Raw genomic sequence first — 14,870 nt, forward strand, 5'->3', positions numbered from 1 at the left:
GTATGTGTCTATATAAACTACATTTCCTATTATGCTTCTCTGACTACGCGGAAGTACGTGCTCATTGGAGTCAAACTGTTATCAGCGAGTTTTGATAACATTTTGTGAGTTTGTGCGGGCTCAGTAACCACCAAAGAGTTGAGTGAGGACAATATAAAGTGTGTCTTTCCTTAAAAAATGACCATTGTCGTATTCGTTAAGAATACAGCACAGGTTACGTCGAGGCGATGTTTTAGTTCTCATTTAAAGGGCCTTTCGAGAACGGGGGGAAAGTCTCTTTCGTCTCGTTCGCCTCACATTAGTTCCTCGGCACCGGCAACATGGTCGTCCAGGACTACCGGCCTACGTTTCATGTCCCAAGGGACCGCAAGCAGGTCATCAGCCGGCGGGCGAAGCTGCAGTCGTGGAGCCCTGGCGCTGAGCGGGGCCGCTGCAGTCACCGCAGCCGCTGCATTCACGGGCTTCCTGGCCAACATCAACCACTTGCAGCGGGCCGAGATGGCGACTCTGGTACCCCGAGCGGTCGAGGAGGACCAGGAGGAAGGGGACATCTTGGTGAGGTGCCGGGGATTCATGTCTCCTCCGGTCACTGACGTCGACATCCTGCAGCGGAGGAAAAGCGAGATGTGCACCAGGATGGAGATGCTCATCATGGAGACGCAGGCCGAGTTCTGCAAAGCTTTGGAGGCGGTGGACGGTGGGACGTTCAAGGTGGATCGCTGGGAAAGAAAAGAAGGTAGGAGGCACTGTTATTTGCTGAATAGCATTGACACGTATACACTTCCAATTTTCGGCACAATGCGCTTTGGGAGGAAATTTCAGGATGGGGTGCATTTTAGGTGTATTCTAAAATTTTGGTTTGAGTATGTTTCTCTGGCAAATAAAGCCACGTTTGACCTTCTTAAACGTCCTCATTTCTCAACCGAGTCAAACCATTCTAATGTGATAACACTCATCTTATTCAGGCCATGCGTGCAGGGGCAACTACTTGTTACATTCTCCAGCATTCCCACAATTCCACATTTTCCATAAAACAAATATTGAAAAGAACTGAGATGTCTCCAAATGTCACATATTTCTCAATTGTTTATCTCATTTGGGACATATTTCAAGGTATTTTCATGTTCCCCAAAAGTCCACTTTTTTTCAGTGCTATATTCCACATTTTCCTAAATGAAATTCCTAAATTAATGCCAACACTTTTAGAATTTTTACCCAATGCTCCCCAATTTCCTAACTGATTAAGACCATTCCAACTCAAAAATGTTCAGCTTGTTTATGCCAACTTGGGAGCTAAATTTCATACGTGCCAATAATTCTCACTTTTGCAGAATACATTTGACTGATGTTTGCATGCATGAAACGGCGTAGATGTTGTGTTTCAGGTGGTGGTGGGATCAGCTGCGTGATGCAGGATGGCAAAGTATTTGAGAAAGCCGGCGTCAATGTGTCAGTTGTGTTCGGAAACTTGACCGAAGAGGCGGCCAAGCAGATGAGGAGCAGGGGCAAGGTCCTTAAAGGGAAAGATGGTAAGCGCCGTCGCCTTCATCAACTGTTCCGGGTGATATTTTTGCATTTCTGAGTGTCACAGAAATTAACCACTGTAAGATAAAAAATAAAATAAAAAGTCCAAGTCATTGGAGAAGCCTGGCAAGAATGAAGGACAGAAAGTAGCAAAGGAAAATAATGACATGTGATGTGTTTCTCAGGCAAACTGCCATTTTGTGCCATGGGCGTGAGCTCTGTAATCCACCCCAAGAACCCGCACATCCCCACCGTGCACTTCAACTACAGATACTTTGAGATCGAGGAGGAAGACGGTGAGCGTGTCACTGTCTGCTCCTTGACGTCAGCAGCCGTGTCTTTGTATCCATGACTCCATTCAACTCATGAATGAATCATCACCCTTGTCTCCTCTCTTCTATGCGCGTGTATTGTAGGCTCCAAACAGTGGTGGTTCGGTGGCGGCACAGACCTGACTCCGATCTATGTCAATAAAGAAGATGCTTTTCACTTTCACAACACGCTGAAGGAGGCCTGCGACAAGCACCACTCGCAATACTACGCCGACTTCAAGAAATGGTACAAAGGGATGCGCGCCTGAGGGTGTGATGTCATCACGTGGGATGCTGAGGGTGTTTCATGACTGCGTGACGCTGATAAGACAGCAGTGTAGGAAAAGACCGTTTTGACCGTGGCTATCTGATGCACTGCAAAGGGTGGCTGTTGTCAAGTAATTTAAAGTCAATATTTAATGGACAGTTTATTTTGACCCCCTCTAAATATAATAAAATCAACAAGAGCTGCTTCAAAAATTTTGCAAGATGGATGCTGCCAGAAAGGTACTAATTTAATCACATGCGGTTACTGTTTTTACTTAATACTTCAGTATTTTATTTACTTCAGTATTTCAAATAAAAAAGTGAAACTCATACAGACAAAACATATAGGAACTAAATAATGTTTGTTGGCTGACTTTTTTTTTCCCCCCCAGGCAATTGCAGGCTATTAACAAATGATCTTTTTTCGTAGCCCTTCACTCTTTCCACAAGTTATTCTTCCGATTTGTCAATTTGTGTTTTTTCAGGTGTGACCGATACTTCTACGTCCGCCACAGAGGAGAGACTCGAGGCATTGGCGGGATCTTCTTCGACGATCTCGACGGCCCCAGTCAGGAGGAGGCTTTCGGTTTTGTCAAGAGCTGCGCCCGCACGGTGGTGCCCTGCTACCTGCCCATAGTGCACAAACACCTGCGCGACCCTTTCACTGCCGAGGAGAAGGACTGGCAGCAGGTGCGACGAGGAAGGTGAGCGTGTCGCTATTTGGGCCACCCTGAAAAGAAAAAGCAAACTACACGGGCTTCATACTGGATATTCCCCAGATTAATATTGTAGTTTTACAAGAATAAAGTCAGATTTTTAAGTGAAAGAAGTTGAATTTTTTCAAGGAAAATTTTATGAGTGAAAAAAATACAATTTCCAAGATTAAAAAGTTATATTTTCAACATTAAGTTTGTACAAGAATGGTCATATTGTTAAGATAAACAATAATTGTCATATTTTGAGGACTAAAAAAAAATATTTTTTGAGATGAAAAGTAATTTTTCATTTTTCAAGAATGAAGTCACATTCTCAAGATAACATTTTATATCTTCAACATTAACTTCATTTTGCATGGATAGTCATATTTTTATGAGAACAAGCTTTGAGATGAACATTGTCACTTCACTAGAATATAATCTAGTTTTCACAATAAAAACATCTTGGAAATGAATGTAATTTTACAAGAATAAAGTTCTATCTTTTCAAGACAAATGTTTGGGCACATCACCATCAAATTCTTACCAGTATCAGGACGATTGTGCCTGCTTTTGACTGAAGAACCACACAAATTTGTCACATGTGAGACCAGCGTGACGTTGTGCTTCAGGTATGTGGAGTTCAACTTGGTGTACGACAGAGGAGTGAAGTTCGGCTTGGCCACGCCGGGATCCCGAATTGAGAGCATCCTCATGTCCCTTCCCCTCACCGCCAAGTAAGCGGCGCAGCGCCGTCAAAGCTGCCGACGAGCCGCCGGCGTCGCTGAGTTGACCCAGTGGGCCTTTCCTCCTCAGGTGGGAGTACATGCACGAGCCCGCCCTCGGGACCCGAGAGGCCGAGATGCTGGAGGTGTTACGAAACCCAAAGGAGTGGCTGTGAGCACCGTTTTGACAGGTTTACGCGTCAACATGGACGGAACATCCGAACGCATACCACATGAATGCGCTTGCTTGCTGTGAATTATGTCAATGTTTTGAAAAGGTGTCACTTGTTTTTCTGGTCTGGTTTCTCTCTTCGGCAGTTCAATGTTTGCCTTTTGGATCATGTTTCATGCAAATGTGGCAGTTTAAGAGGCGTACTGCAAGAACAAATGACAAATTGCACATTTCGCCGCTTGTTTAAAAAACAGAATACAATCAACAACAGAAATGGTACATCATTTGGTTCACTACACACAATTGTGAATGTCACTGGTACTGGGATTGGTGACCAATCCCTAGTATGCATGGTGTTAAAAGTATTCTATATATATAAATTGATGCAACTTTCATTTTCCTTTGTTCCTGTCTCTCTTTATAAATAAATCCCAAGATTTGTGATTTATAGTTTGGAGTTCAACTTGTATTATTTGACAGAATTGATCATTCTTAGTGCACCATGAAGGCTATGAATCTCACTCTGTAAATAAGGGGACTTCATGTATTTTTTTCAACAGTTGAACTTCATCGATTTACAAAGTACGAATACTTTCTGCACAGATGGTGCAGCACATTTAACATAAAAACAATCTCAATGCAATAATGTCAGCTCACAATGAACTGACCAAATTTGTCTAAACCTTAACTTGGAAAAAGTGACCATTTATTACCGCCTCGTGGGAGACAGTAAGAGAAATGTGCCACCTTTGCCATTTTTTTAATATTATAAATCATTTCATGGGAGGCACGGTGGTTGCCTTGTTAGCATGTCTGCCTCACAGTGCCGAGGATGTGGGTTCAAATCCGTTCCCGACCTTCCTGTGTGGAGTTTGTATGTTATCCCTTCAAAACATGTACGGCAGGTTAATGGAGCACTAGATTGTCCCTCGGTGTGAGTGTGAGCGCAAAAGGTTCTTCGTCTAGGTGTTCCCTGCAATTGGCTGGCAACCAGTTCAGGGTGTACCCTGCCTGCTGCCCGAAGACAGCTGGAATCGGCTCCAGCACACCCGTGACCCTTGTGAGGATAAGCTGATCAGATAATAGATGGATGAAATCATTTCACACTTTTGTACATATTATTTATTTCAGTTTCCCTTGCATTTTATCAGTGGTGTTCCGTCAGGGCCAGCAAGGCCTTCTCTGCTGGCCTAAGCATTCTCAGAAAAGTACATTTATTAAATTTACTTTTCTGAGAATGACATAAATTTGTTATTTTATTTTCATAAATATGCAAACAAAATTATTCTCTGGATTCTTTACGTCATATTATTTCCACTTAGTCGATTGGCTTTCAATGTTATTTTAAATAATGTTATTTTAAATAACATTGAAAGCCACTCGATAAATAACTTATTATGGTAGAGTTATTAACCAATCATATTTCAGATAGCTTGTGTTGTCAGGTAAATTAAACTTGCTCGGGGCCTTCAGATTAAACAGAGCAGGCCCCTGTGCGCTGTAAATGAACGGGCAGTCAGTTTGCAATAGCCAATCAGATCACGAGTCTGCGTACCAGCGCCAGCTAGAAGGGCTACGTCGACACTGGACGTGCGCGTTCGGTGATTGGATTAGCGCCTGCTAGAGGGAGCTGTTGCTGCATTTTGACCCAAAATGGCCGAAGGAGAAGACGTTGATCTGGTTGCAGGACTACTTTCCACACAATTTTCAAGACGGACCTTCCACTGGATTTACCAATTTAAGTTGTTTTACCAAGGCAGCAAGGAAACATCAGAGCACGGCTGGGCACTTACAAGCTACGGTGCGTTTAAAAACGTTTGGGGACACTCGCGTAGGTTTGCAGCTCAGTGAACAGGCACCACATTGGTGAGTAAATGAATTTTATTTTACATTTCTTCTTGTTATTTTATTTCGTTAGTATTAATGGTCACGAAATAAAATGACAAAGATACAAAAATGTATCAAATAAATCCGTTCACCTGCAATTTATAATGGCGCATTGTAGTCAGCTTCGTGCACTAAAATTCGTTCAATCTCAGCTGCTCAACATTTTCAGTTATTTGCTGTTGTATAGCCTATTCTCAAAATGCAAATGATCTGTTAATTTTATTTTCAAAGAATAGTTTGTTTTGTTGTGTGGTTGGTGTTTTATATGAAACTGCGACATTGCGCAATTTATTGGACAGACTTGTTTATGATCACACAGCGTAATTTGGGTGGCATTCTATTGACTATTTTTTAAATCTTTTTATTTTTGACAATATCTGTAAATTGTGTTTCCTGCTCTTAATTGTGAATGCATACTTGATGGTTTTAAATGCTCCTGAAATTAAGTGCTGCCTGACGAGCCTATACTGTATTGTGTTAATGTATGTGACGTCTATGAAGGCCTAAGGTTGAAATGCACGGCCCGCCACTGCATTTTATGTTGCCTTACTTTAACTAAGGCATTGTGTAGCAGTGAGTTAGAATGGAAACAAATACAACTCACTTCAAGGTCATGTAAAGTAATGAGTGCTTAGTTTCATTTAAAAAAAACAAAAAAAAAACCAATCTGTGCTCTGACAGCTGCGTTTCATGTTATAATTCAAGAAGTGTGCCTGGGCTCTAGTTTTCAGTCAGGGGTGTAAAACTGCATTTAATCATTATCATTCAAGTCGGCATATTTTAAAACAAATTGATTTTGTAATCAGAAGTCAAGCAAATATTTTAGTAAATATTTGAAGTAAATATTCAATTCGAAGGAGGGGAAATTTGGTGAAAATAAATGCTTCTAAAACCACCTCACGTGAATACATATTTTCTGCCAAAATGGAAAGCACAAATCCATTTAGCAAGAAACAGAAACTCGAGAAGATTATCTGTTGTGGGCCACATAAACTGAGCGTCGAGTTTGACGCCTGTGGTTGAAGCTGTTTTGAAATGTGAAATTCATGCAGACATTTTAGCCTCAAGGCAAATTCCTCTCAATGGACCATTGCCATCACACCAGGCGAAACTAAAAAGAGCATTTGATAACTTTGACATTAGAACTGACAAAGTCCAAACACATTTTGTCAAAAGGGCTCATTGTGAGCTTCCATACAAGTGCCTTCTTTGAGTTATCAGCTAAAATAGTTCCATGGATATTAACGCATTTGTATGCAGTAAAAGGCAAATTTACTGGAACCTGACTTTCACACCAACATTACATACAGTATTTATATATATATATATATATATATATATATACATACATACACACACACAGATACACTTGACACATGCCACAATGGACGACAATCTTCCCTGCGAACGTTTTCCCCAAAGCTTCCGTCTCAACTGCCTCGTTTCCAATTTTCCTGCGCGTGTAACGAGGCGCTGTCAAACGACGTGTGGAGCTTTGGGGCACAGAGAAGATTTTCACAGTTGAGTGTGGCGTCAAAAGCCAACAAACATAGCGGGGCAAGGCGCTTTAACTTCACCTAAGAGGCAACATGTATATGACGTGTTAAACTGTTCCTCATGTCCCAATTCCTTGCATGACACATTTCATTACTGACTGTAATGTATGGAAAGTCATTTCGGCATTTATTTGATATCCTCGTACTTGTGTACTACATGTTCTCAATCGTAAATATATTCAACACAGTTGTAGAACGACTAGTCGTCTGTTACTCGTAATTTTTTTTTCTCCAACTATTGCATGACTTTTCTGCATCCTTGTAGGACAGCTATGTTACTAGTGAAGCAAAACAAAAAACTTGTTGAAAAAGAACTACTAGATGTTAGCAAATGGAATTTTACTAGTAGTATTAGTAGCGAGCGGCTGTCAACTAGTTATGTTTTACCTCACTTAGGAACATGTCCAACTACTGTGCAGAACTTTTATACAGCAGTGGAAAAATATGTTACGAGTGCACCAAATTTTCAAACTAGCGAGGACAAAGAGTGTGATGTTGAACAAATGCTGAAATGGCTTTCCACGCATGATGCTGCAAGTACAAGTTAGCTGGAGATGTTGCTTTCCTGAATGAGTGCGGCTTTATCGAGCTGATGAAGCCACACGGTTCTGTCGTTTCCTAGCCGCGCGAGCGAAGTAGCATGAAAGACTTGGCACTGATCTCCAGTAAAACACGAGTACAACAGCATGGAGAAAGATCCTTCGGTGTGGCAATCACCATTTTGTTTTTCCTACTTTGTCCTAATGAGAAGTTCACCTTGCTACAGCGTGACAGCACAGATTGCTGCATTCACTTGCTCGGTCCTGCTCTCCAAAGGTTTAGTAAGTGCAAATGTTGAGTGCTGGCAGAGATTGCATCGGATTGCTAAAACGGCGGTCCGTTTACTTCCCGCTGGTGTTGATGATGTCCTCGTACTGCGGCGGGGGCTCAGTCTCCACGCGGACGTCGGCGCGGCCCACCGCCTCCTCGTACGACGGCGGGCGGTCGGCGGCGCTCCCCCGCGCGGACGCCGCTTCTGCGCCCAGGTACCCCGCGGGGCTGCTGTGGGCGCTGAGTTCTGAGCGGTCGTCGTGGTGATAATCCCGCCCCCAGTGGTCCGTGGAGACCACCGACAGCACGTGGTCGTGGTGAGAGTGGGCCAGGCCGGGGCTGCGTTGCGAGCGCTTGCGGGAGTGGCAGCAAAACACAATGACGGCGACAGCCACCACGATGAAGACCACCGTCAGCAGCGGCACGATCAGGTAGAGGGAGTGCACGCCGCCCACCACCGACTCCAAACCTCCCGAAGGGCTGCTCTCGCGCACGTATTCCTCCCAGAAACGCCTCTGCCCACAACCACAACACACGTTAGGACCACCTGGTAGCAGCAGGCCCACCATTGAGTTACATTGACAACTAGGGTCTTTCTGATATAGTTTTAATTAGGCTGATGGTCATTCCGATATTTGGCAGAACAATATGACGATAATCGATTAATCGGCTGATGCGCATATTGTTGGGACTATAAGTCGCACTTTTTTCAGAGTTTGGCTGGTTACGCGACTCAGGTGCGACTTATGCATGTTAAAATTAGAGCTCGGACTGACACCCAAAATCCGCGTTCTCGAATCGTGTTGACGGCGGTGAACGAGTTCTGAGTGAGGTTGAAATTTCCCCTTCGAACTTCAGAAAAGCTTTGCTTTTTAGTTTAAAAATGGACAGATTTTCAAGATTTTTCCTCCCCACATGCTGATACGAGCAAGCACTTTTATAGCTGACTTTAACTCGAAACACACGTCTGTAGCGATCTGCATGCATTTCATAATCAACATCTCTGGTAGAGTCTGTTGTATTATATTCAAATTGTTCAGGTGTTTGTCAAGCAGTTACACAAATATTCCACCAGACGATTTGCATAGCACAGTTGTGTGCTGTTATACTACAGCACCTTGAGATTCGTGGTTGTGTCGTCAAAATGTACACTGAGTAATCATTTCCTGCTCTATGATTGTCATCACAATTTTCCCCTGCGGAGGTGGGAAAATGGGAAATAAGCACACAAAAAAAGCTTCAAATATTAAAAAAAGGTTTTGAGGTGTATGTCCAAACAAAGTTGTGGGTGATTTGGGGTATGTTGGACTTGGGAGATTCATTCTGTATTTCCTTCAATAGCCATTGGGGTAATTTATTAATTCAACTGCAAACATTATTGAGTCTTTGTTCGATTTAAGACAGAGTAGATGTCATGATTTGATGCAAAACAAATTAAAAGGGGTCAATGCAACACGTGTCACGGTGCCCGTTTCTGAAATACTTCTCTTCTGAATCACGACAAAACAATATGGGACCAAACAATGCCCTCAAATGACGTAACCGACATGATTGTGTCCCTTGAGTGACACGATCCAGCTGACCAGCTGCCAACAATAGTTGAGAGCAAATACAACCCCACCACCACCACCGCACAACCACCACGCACCTGGCTGTTCTTCCTGCTGCTAATAATCACTTCCTGGAACAAAACACATGCACGTCCATATCGTAGGAACGGCAGTGTTGGATTCTATATCGTGACATATGAAGCCAAGGCACCTAAAATGCAGGTCAGGGTTCAGACAAATACAAAATTCCACAATTAAAAACACAACATTACATGGGAAGCAACTTCCAGTGAGAGCCCTGGATGAGTTGATCTCACCAAGCACAGGAAACAAGTGTTTTGCTTTGCCTCTACCTTCTTTTGGTTGACGTTAACACTGAAGGATAGCATCCATTTTCTATCGTGCATGTCTTTTTCAGGTCGCGAGTTAGCTGAGCATTCGCCAACTATTCATACCTGTGGGCAATGAAGAGCCTTCAAATTCAATGACCCAAAGCATGTTTTTGAAATGTGGGAGGAAGTCAGGAAGTTCATGTAAGCATGGAGCCTACACGCAAACTCCACAAAAGCACTGTAGGATCCTGTGATGGCCAAGAGCAAAGGTGCGATGCTGACCATACTACAGGAAACGGCCCTCATTCCCACATACTGGAACAGTAGTGGAGTGTTGACAGTACAACTCTTTGGTGGCCGCTCGGCACAATAAGGCTAATTTGACTAGAACAACAACAATCACATGGCTGCCGTTTAATGACGTAACCAGAAAACTGCGCAGTTAGCTTGGTCTGTTTCAGTCGAAATAGTAACTGGCACACTTTCTGTCCTGAAGAGGATGGAGACATTCAATAATCTCTTTCTAATTAGCAAGGATGATGCGCTTGTTTGCAGTGAACAAATTGTGCCCCCCCACTCCCTCCCCAACCTAATAAATATAACATCTCACAATATGAATCAAAAATCAGGCCCAAACAAGTACATTATAATATGAAACCGTTGCTTTCTGAAGACGGAGGATCGAGCCGTTTAATAATCTCTACTTAATCAGCAAGAAAGAGACTGATCTTGAAAAGCTTTGCTTCTGCAAAATTGACTTGTGTTGAGCAATAAGTGTGCCAAATCACAGTGGCAGAAAATGGAATTACACCCCAAAACAAAACAAAACAACACGACCGAAATTATTACTGAACAGAAAAAAATCCACAAAATAGTGAGACCACGAACTCAACTAACCCATCATGGAGGGGGGTTCACTATAGAGTAAATAAAAATAAAATGAAATAAAAATAATAAGAATAAGCACCTCAGAAGACACTGGACTTTTTGGGGTATTTTGACAATGTGCAATATCATGCATGTGAACAGTTTTCATACAGGACAGGAGAACTGAACCAATCTCTGTATTCGTAAATTAATTAAACAGCTTCTTGTTTACTGTCAACTTTAGCTTCTGCAGACATGTGTGACATCATACATGCTGTGATCGTAGCGTCTCTGAACCACTGGTGAAAGGAGACTTTCTCTGCTCTCTCATTTTTGATCCCTTCTTCCAAGAAGACGTAGGTAGGAATAGTTATTACAATTATATTATTGTATTATTGTTTTGTGTTATGCGTTTGGTCGTATTATTTTCATTATTTTATGTTAAATGTTCAAAGTGCTTTGTTAGAGCGGCAGTGAAAACGCTATATAAATAAAGATGTATTATATCATCATCATCATCATCTCACCGTCTTGTCGTCATTTTCAAAAGCCTCACGGGCCTCCTCGTAGGTGCAGATTTCCTCGCGGCACTCCCTTTGGATGTTGCCCTGCTTCATCTCCTCCAGGAGGAAGTTGGCCCTGGGCAGCCGCCGCAGCACCGAATGGGCCGCGTCCACCGGCAGGAACACTGAGGTTGGGTCATGCATGGTGGAGGGAGAGAGCGGAGAGATTTTGCAATTTGTGAGAAAATGCATGAAAAAAAAAGTGGCGGCAGTTGCATGTAAGCAACCCGGCGAGGGGCAACAAGGGGGGAGGAAGATGAGACCAAAACAAGAAAAAAAACAAGCAAAGAAAGTGCAAAGGAGAATGTGGCTCACGAAGAACAAAAGGAGGATAGAGACACAAACAAAAAGAGGAAGAGTGGCAGGGGCGCTAACGGAAACAAAGCCTATGTGGTGCCCACTTTTTCTGCACACTAACAAGAGCGACTTTAATTTTGGCACTGATCCCGGGACAAACTGTTGGGATGAACTTGATGTGACAAAGGTGCTCGTTTCTCACATCTCGATGGGAACAACACATGCCCTGCCTGCTGTATTACTTTCTTAACAAGCCATGACGTCCATGTGACTCAAAGACTTGATCCAAAAACAAACACATGATGCATGAAAATGGGACACTCTCATAAAAGGAAAAAGTGCAATTGCAAGTTGAATTTAAAAAAAAACAGGAAGCACTAGCAGCATGTTTGACAAACATTGATGAAAACAGACACATTATAAAAGAAAAAGCCACTGTGATCTAAGAAAATATAAGCGATGGAGTCATGGGAGTTTAGAGTGTAAAATGTCAGCAAGCTTACCACTCCCCATGCTTCCTGTCAGTCTCCCCCCGGGTTATCTGCAAAGAATAAACACATTTTTCAACTTGCTGATAAAAGTCAGACAATTATTGACTGTGCCGCCCTGTTAAAAACCTCTAACATTCTTCTTAAGCATTTTGTTTTTACCCTCCAGAAAACCAACTCATTTAAAGTCGGAAGAGTGTCGCACTTGGACATGCGATAATAAATTCAGGTAATTAACAGGAATAACCCGCGACCCTAGGGAGGACTAGAAAAATAGATGGAAACGTTGGTAATAATAATACGATGTAATCATTTGGAGAAAAGTGCCGTCCCGGTTGGCCGGGTGAGGCATCTATCGTCTCCGTGTGACTGACCAATGGCGGCGGCTGTCCACGCTTATTCATGGGCGGCTTCGGGGAACCGCAGAAGACGAAAACAGCCACCAGGAGCAGGCGACAACAGAAACGAAGACAACTACGAGCTATTTGGTTTTCAAACTGGGACTAAACAAAAGATGCACCGCAGCTGCTTGGTTGGCTCTCTAAACGCCGTTACATAAATGCTGTCGGTCTCGGCCCGTCAGCTTGCATCGCAAAGCGGGGATGAGGTTAGCTAGCGCCCCGTACATGACAACCAATCAACCGTGGGGGATGATTTGGAAAGCGGACGGCAAAAAAACATATTACCGCGACTCAAAACCCGATATATGTCATTCGCAAACCACCTCATTTGTAACTTCATGTCAGTAAATACATCTGAGGATAGTAGTCAAAATCGCTTACCGTCTCCGTTGGCCAGAATGCGCATCTACGATTGCCAAATCTCGTCTGCGCCCCCCTCGCACTGACTGTTGCTATGTTCAGTGCGCATGCGCATAACTGTCTTTGAGGCGTCCGAAGAACTGATCCACTCTGATCATTAAAGGCACAGAAAAGCGCTCAAAATATGCTGACATCAATGGAACGATCGTCTGTCACATATATTCAAACGCTCGGCTAAAAAGTAATATACATAATCAGAGCCTAATGAGGTGTGACTGTTTTTCACCTCTGGTGTTTCCTGCATTTCTGAGAGAGAGAGAGAGAGACACACACACACACACACGCGCACACACACGCTTACTTTCTGAGCGATGACACGTATGATCCATTCGGCCTGAAATAGCGGCCCGAACGGTCCATAAAGCAGGCCAACCAAATTCTCGCCGTCCCAAGTTAGACACTTTGGGCTACTAGGTCTACCAAAAGTACTTTATTTATTGATTTTGATACTAACCCGCGGACCAAATTTGCTCCTCCGAGCCGTCCACCAGGAAATTTTACGTCGGTCAGATATGTCATACGAGACCGGCGGTGAGCCCGTGCGTAATAATACTGGATGGCCTTTGGAAGTGATGCTCACTATTGAACAATTGACACTATGACACGGGCAACCATTTATCAATACATTTATAATTGCAGTAGCAATTTGCAGTGGTGTAAAACTGCGAACCGATTTGACTTCATCTCTTAACACCACATCGACCATGTCACAGTTAGAGACTATCAAAACTAGTATACAATAATGCAACTGTGCCATGTACATCATAAAAAAGGTTTCAACAAAATCATACTCACTGAAGGTCATTGTTAAATGTACTATAATGTGTGCAGAATCTGATGGCCAAATGTGTTTTGCTCGTTGAGGTTGCCTCTATGAAGTCAAAAGTGTTGCAGATGGGAAAAGTGCTGGGAGACTACATTGAAAAATTAAAAAAAACTAAGCTTGTATCTGTATTAGAAGTCCTTATACAAAAATTCACCTTATTTATTGAATTACCTCTTGTTTTATATGTCAAAATGACTGCTGTGAAAGGGGTCCTTAAAACAAAAAAGGTTGTGCCCGCCTAAGACATTTGTGCAGTATCGTCGAGCGCAGTTCTCCACCCCTGAAAACTATCACATCCAATAATAGACTTTTTATTAAATGAATACATGGTAGTGTTACTGAAATTGATCATTAGAAAATGGTTGTAAAAGCCCAACAATTCCTCCTGCTGGTTTGCCTAATGTTGAGTGCATATTCTGGATGTGGTGTAGACTGAGTATACCATTGGGTGACATTAACCTTTCAATAAAATGTTTCTTTATGCTGTCTAGGCATCTGCCTCATGGATCTCCCTATAGGCATCCCTTTCTATGTGATACATTACTTCTAACAATAAATCAATCACAATTTCTGTATTTCATTTTATCTTCATGTCTTACTGCATGACACCAGAGATATCAAGTAGGTATCCGGTATAGTGTCAAAGTCATCTTACTTACTTAAAGTGACCTAATTGCAGCAACCAATAGGAGAAGAGCAAGCATGACATATATGAAATATGGTTACCCTAGCAACGACAGTCAGTCACAGTCAGTGGAATGGTGACAAGGAGTCCGGTATCTACTTAAATGTCTTTGCACTCTCCCCCCACCTAAAGGTCTATTTTAGGAAAATATCCAAATTAGCCAAGCAATTATCCAGGTCAGTAAGATTTTTTTTTTTCAATTTTTGATAGTTACATTTGTTGAAGCGCAACAATAACATTTTTTTAACAATTGTGAAAACAATACAGTGGTAAAAGTCTCATCTTATTATGTTCAGGCCTAGTTTACACGCCCCTCAACTTCATCTCTCAACACTGCATCACATCTTTCACCTAGGTCCTAGGCTTTTCCCCTCTCACATTAGCTACTGAGTTCCACACCACTGGCTGCTTATTGACTGCTGTGGAAAAGGCAAGAGTTGCTCATTTGCATCATGATAATTTAGCTTTTCCTTAATGTCCTGTGTCAGTTAATG

General features: G+C 42.6%; 2 protein-coding genes across 2 annotated transcripts; one reads left to right on the forward strand and one right to left on the reverse strand.

The window, feature by feature from the left end:
• The first annotated feature begins 44 nt into the window (after window positions 1-44).
• On the forward strand, window positions 45-4,144 carry cpox (coproporphyrinogen oxidase). Its single transcript, XM_086115679.1, has 7 exons — window positions 45-736; window positions 1,386-1,529; window positions 1,710-1,820; window positions 1,941-2,082; window positions 2,588-2,806; window positions 3,430-3,534; window positions 3,614-4,144. The coding sequence occupies exons 1-7, from the start codon at window positions 178-180 to the stop codon at window positions 3,696-3,698; spliced, it is 1,365 nt and encodes a 454-aa protein (XP_085971805.1). The 5' UTR covers window positions 45-177; the 3' UTR covers window positions 3,699-4,144.
• On the reverse strand, window positions 3,922-12,917 carry prrg1 (proline rich Gla (G-carboxyglutamic acid) 1). Its single transcript, XM_086115681.1, has 4 exons — window positions 12,827-12,917; window positions 12,060-12,097; window positions 11,224-11,384; window positions 3,922-8,462 (listed from the first exon to the last, which is right to left on the reverse strand). The coding sequence occupies exons 2-4, from the start codon at window positions 12,067-12,069 to the stop codon at window positions 8,019-8,021; spliced, it is 615 nt and encodes a 204-aa protein (XP_085971807.1). The 5' UTR covers window positions 12,070-12,097; window positions 12,827-12,917; the 3' UTR covers window positions 3,922-8,018.
• Between the last annotated feature and the right edge of the window lie 1,953 nt (window positions 12,918-14,870).

This window comes from Hippocampus guttulatus, chromosome 7 (genome assembly GCF_054856545.1).
Source record: "Hippocampus guttulatus isolate MCC_2025c chromosome 7, RoL_Hgut_1.0, whole genome shotgun sequence".
NCBI lineage: Eukaryota > Metazoa > Chordata > Actinopteri > Syngnathiformes > Syngnathidae > Hippocampus > Hippocampus guttulatus.

Coding starts and splice junctions, on each gene's coding strand:
- cpox (XM_086115679.1), top strand. CDS start 178: ATGACCATTGTCGTATTCGTTAAGAATACAGCACAGGTTACGTCGAGG. Junction 1,821..1,940: donor TGAGATCGAGGAGGAAGACG/GTGAGCGTGTCA, acceptor CGTGTATTGTAG/GCTCCAAACAGTGGTGGTTC. Junction 2,083..2,587: donor TACGCCGACTTCAAGAAATG/GTACAAAGGGAT, acceptor GTGTTTTTTCAG/GTGTGACCGATACTTCTACG.
- prrg1 (XM_086115681.1), bottom strand. Junction 8,463..11,223: donor TTGAAAATGACGACAAGACG/GTGAGATGATGA, acceptor GGTTGTGGGCAG/AGGCGTTTCTGGGAGGAATA.